We start from the raw sequence: 5000 nt of genomic DNA, 5'->3' as shown, positions 1-5000 counted from the left end.
CCTGGAATGCTGGAATCAATCGTTCCCATGTTTTCCATGTTTCTTTTTTCCATCTGATGACCATTTCGCCACATTAAACGACACAACATTCCACCTTATGTGTGTCTTGGAGGAGCGTAAAACATAACCTGACGTATTACGAAAAGGCGGCAACATAATCGGAATTACACGAAGCAGAAGGAACCGGTGGAACCGTGTTGGTTCTCACAGTCCGCACAAACACTGCATCATTGTAACTGTCGCTTTGTCGGGCGGTATCCACTGTGTCTGCTCGCTATTAACCACGTTACACAGTGATTGCGTCCCGATGATTAGGATCATCAATCAAAGCAGAGCGAAGCAAATTAAATTTACCACCCGTTGTCCCGTGGAGTCCGTTTGAATCCATCGCGCTTGTGACGTGCCTGGGAGAGTGGGACAAGAAACGTTATCTCGAATAGCAAGACTCGACACCAGTTGTGTTCACCGTGTTCCGATGGTATCATAAGTCTCAGTTGGAAAGGGCTCGTCAGCCAGGATTGTTTACCAGTGGCTCGAGTTGCTTGTTTGGCAAGCATGAAACATGCGCCAACAGTATCACTTTATATTCAGTTACATCGTCGAAGTCGAAAAATGCTTGATTTATATCCCCTTAGCAAAGGCAACAACTATGATCGATTCGCGGGCGTCGGAATCGCGGCCATGGATTATCACTAATGGAGATTCCGCCATTGCGTCCCTGCACGTGTTTATGCGCGGGGTCCAACCGCTGGCTAATTAATCATCGATGACGGTTTTGCTCACACCGAATCGGGATCATATTTATTCCAGCGTTAGCAAAGCGTCTTGTTATTAGGTTACACTTTTGGAAAAACAGCTCTTCCCCGGTGGGTGAACGACTCGCTGATGGTTGATGCCCGCTGGCGAGAGCGTAAATTAAAACAATATCAGGGCATTCATTCAATTTTCAGATGAATTATATGCATATTAATCAATCATGTCCGTAAGGTGACGGTGAAACAGCAACCGAAGAGGGATGCGAACGATTCCTTATGCCCAGGCACACGATGCTTGGGCCAAGCGCCACCGTCTGGAGCTCTGCTCTTAACGAGTGCTTCGCACCGTACCGCGTCTCGTTGACGTTGTAATAAGACATCCCGGGGACATTGGTCTGGTTGGCACTTCCTCGAACGCGAAAGTGTGAATCGAGTGGCAAAAAGTTGATTTATGGTTTCTGCCATGTCGCGCCACTCGCTGTCGGCAACCGGTTGATGGTTGATGGCGAACGAATGGTTCTGAAAGGTGAAATTGAATTTCGAAAAGTACTCAAATTGGTTATTAACTTTCTCTCTGTGTTTTTTTCTCTCTGCTTTTGAGCGAATACATTGCCATCAAAATGTACTTGTGTCGGTATCAAGCGTGTAAAATTCTACTCTCTCTTTCTCTCTGTTGCTGTTTTTTTCCAGATTGTGGAGGACTGGAAGTTTGTTTCGATGGTACTGGATCGATTCTTCCTGTGGGTGTTCACGATTTCCTGCATCTTCGGCACGTTCGGTATCATCTTCCAGAGTCCGTCGCTGTACGATACACGGGCACCGGTCGATCAGCAGCTCAGCGAGATCCCGCTCCGCAAGAACAACTTCATGCTGCCACCGGACATTGTGCGCATCACGCTGGATTAAGGGTTAACGCATCGCATCGTCAACGGTAGTGTTTTCATCTTCCAATTTTGTGGTGACAGTTTTTTTAACACGTTTGTGAATGCGCCGGAGAGAGAGAAAGTGGGAGAGAGAGAGAGAGAGAGGGAGAGAGAGAGAGAGAGAGAGAGAAAGAGAGAGAGAGAGAAGGGTGTGGCCGGTTAATATGAAGGTAACATTTTCACAGTAACTAACAGCATAACGAACCTGTAATACTCTACGAATACGAACAGCGAATTGATGGTGTTTCTTAAGCGAAAAAGCATTAACATTATGAAGAAAGTTAGCGAATAAAACGTAAACGCACATGTTTGTACCGGGTTTAACATATGCTTGGTTCGTTCTTATTTTCGCATATCACGGATATCACGTTGGTTTGTAGCAGCTTTTAGGATCTGTAGCAGGGGCACCGGATGGCCTCAATGGGTCAGAAACTTGGAAGGAAACAATTCGAAACAACACTCGACTCAACCTGGAGGCTGGAGAGGTAAAATGTCTCTAGGGTTCTTGTGGTGTGTGGTACCGTTCTATGCAAAGCATCCTTCAGTATCGTCTCAGTCGGTGAGCAAGGTGTCTGTAGTTCTTCTATCTTTTGCACCGACCACGCAATTTGGTCTTGCTGGCTACCACGTTCGCTTCTGTGCAAGTGAAAAGCAAATGGAAAATCGAAGAATCAAAGTTTTGAACCTTCTACTCGCGATAGCATGATAGCCTTCTTAGCATCGTGCCAAGTGGTACTGTAAAATAGATGATTTGATCGTCCTCTTGCTCAGCACCGAGGTGAATGCAGATGCAGCTAGTGGGTGCGAAAGTTTTTTGGTTGGTCGCTCCGTCGTTATCAGTGCTTATCTCCGGAGCGTGGGTTGGAAGCATTGTTGTTCGATCTTTAAATGCAGTTTGGTGTTTTATGGTTTGACAGTTGGACACTTCAGTTTGGAGTGCTTTGCTGGGGTGTCACTATGCGGATATTCTTTCACTTTTGCTAACGCCGTGTATGTGGCAGTTTCAAATGAGTTAAATATCAGTGTATGGTAGACTTCCGTGGGTTCTCTAAGTACGATATTGTGTGTGCTATGTATAAACAGCTCAGTGATGTTATCTGATTACAAAAAGCTGGGCTGAAAAGATTAAAATGCGAGCAAGATGATTGCATATTTATATTTTTCCAGGCGTTCGTAAAACTCCAAATCCAAATCATTCGTGCATCTGAATTAAAAATAAGTCATGCTGCATTGAGGCATGTACACAAACCTAACCTAAGCCACTACTTTTAGGCCATGTTGCTTTATTAAAGTCTGCATCACACTTGAAAAATAATGTTTTCTTTCGTTAAAGTTTCGCTTTATACACAATAGAAACGGCAACTGAAATGGACTGGAACCTTCTACCACTCTCTGCTAAATTTAGCAGAAATGAAATGAAAGAAAAAGAAAGCTCTCCAACCACTCCATTCACGTCACGAGAAGGAACCGAGGCAAAATGGCCACCAATGGCAAAAGACGGAAACAAAAGGCAGAAACTGAAATGAAATTATATGCTACTAATTAGGTGAGAGCACACGAGCTGGCTCATTCGCGCTACTCCGTTTCGTTGATGAATGGCACACAGAGGATGGCAAATGGCACGCTCCATCTCTTCGGCGTGGAATAAAATTATCTCCACCATTGGATGGCATTCAGGATGGCTGCTGGGCTGCTGTGGTGGTATATAGTGTGCAGGAGCAGCAGTACCGCAGTCGCAGTGGCAATTTCGTCCTATCCAACGTTTCCGCACTTAGCGTAGCTAAGCAACAACAGCAGCAGCAACAACAGCAGTAGCAGCAGCAGTGGCAGTCCCAGAACTTGCAACAGCAGGCGGCCAATGCCAGCAGCTCAATCATGCAACGATATACAGTGTCTGACAATGATGGTTGATATGGGGCGATAGAGAAAGAGAGATAGAGAGAGAGATTGTAAGAGTGGTACAGAGATAGCAGCTCGAATCCGTACCAGGATGCGATGATGACTGTGATGTTACTGGATGCTGTGTTGTCTGCGGTATATTCTCCTTGAAGTGCCTACTTACTTGCTGCAACAGCTGCAAGAGATCCGAACAAGTAGAGCAATGGTTGCTTGTCAATGCAGCAGTCGGCATGCTACGAGGTGACTCTTTTGATAATGAAGTATTGCCGGGATTACAGTTGACACATCGTTGTCAGCTGGAGGAGTGACGTTAGGACTCCTCAGGACGAGATTAAGTTCGACTCCTCTGCAATTAACTCATGAAACACCTCGCCACCTTATAAAAGAATGGACGGACCAAATAAAGAGGGTAACAAAAAGAATTTGACCGCCAACTTTCGGGGCAATCGACTCCCGCAGCTCAGAGCAAAATATAAAAAAAAGACAGAGTAAAGTAAAACGAAGACAAATGCTCTCTAGGTAGTCGGTTGGCAGCTATCGAAAGAATAAAAAAAAGAAGAAAATCCCACCTCGAACAGCTCAATGCGCCAGGAATGTGGTGATACTAATTGATATTAACGGTCAGTCGTTGGCGGTGCGTTCCACTCCGTTCATTCAGCCGGCAGTTAATTTGGCAAAATATTAAATTTTATCATCCTCAGCCGGGAAAAGCTCAGGAAGGCTTACTTTGGAGGATCTTCATCCACCTTTTTTTTGTGGGCGATATTCGATGTGCAAGCAGGAAGGTGGCTCCAAGAAGAGAATGGAGCTGGAATTAATGGTCCGTCAGTGCTGGTGAATCAGCGACCACTAGGGCCGGTTGATGGTGGTGGTGGTGGTGAGGAACACATTCCCTTTCCGAGTGGCCATAATTCATGGTTGCTGCTGCTGCCGCCGTTGGTGCTTCTGCGGTGCGGGTCTCTCACGGCGACTTGCACTTTAGCCCGAAAAATATGCTGCAACATAAATTATGACAATCGAATGAAAAGTCTGCCTTTGCCCGGCCACTCGGTACGGCTGGTGAGGTTTTGTCCGTCATCGTAGTGGGGGAGGTCCATCGGCCATTACCGCGACTCGGGGCTTCTGTGCCGCGACCTGGTACGTGAGTTCATGCTCCAGCCCAATTGGTGATGGTCGAGATTTGACTCTACCCGTCATTACCGTCACGAGAACGGGAGAACGAACGAAATGAACGCTCGGTCCACCCACACCAACCTGACGACCTTCTGGCTTAACCTAAACCGGACCAGAAATCCCTGGAACTTACGAGCTGGAAGCTGCGCCAGCGTGGCAATCATATTTGTTCGTCTCTTTTTTCTTTAGTATTCCCGCTTCAAATACTCCAAGGAGTGTGCGCCAGTCAGAGGAATGCAAAAGGAATCAA

The 5000-nt window shown here is 46.2% G+C and overlaps 1 protein-coding gene across 1 annotated transcript in view; it reads left to right on the top strand.

Moving 5' to 3' along the window:
- The window catches only part of LOC125947948 (acetylcholine receptor subunit beta-like 2), a 20856-nt gene extending 18865 nt beyond the window's left edge, over positions 1-1991 (top strand). The window contains exon 9 of the mRNA XM_049673557.1: positions 1446-1991. Within this exon, the coding sequence (XP_049529514.1) occupies positions 1446-1661 (216 nt within the window). The 3' untranslated portion in view covers positions 1662-1991. The remainder of the gene's footprint in view (positions 1-1445) is intronic.
- Positions 1992-5000: the final 3009 nt, after the last annotated feature.

The sequence above is a fragment of the Anopheles darlingi genome, chromosome 2 (assembly GCF_943734745.1).
Source record: "Anopheles darlingi chromosome 2, idAnoDarlMG_H_01, whole genome shotgun sequence".
NCBI classification, from domain to species: domain Eukaryota; kingdom Metazoa; phylum Arthropoda; class Insecta; order Diptera; family Culicidae; genus Anopheles; species Anopheles darlingi.
The sequence above is the reverse complement of the archived record's forward strand: the minus strand, read 5'-3'. Positions and strand labels throughout refer to the sequence as shown.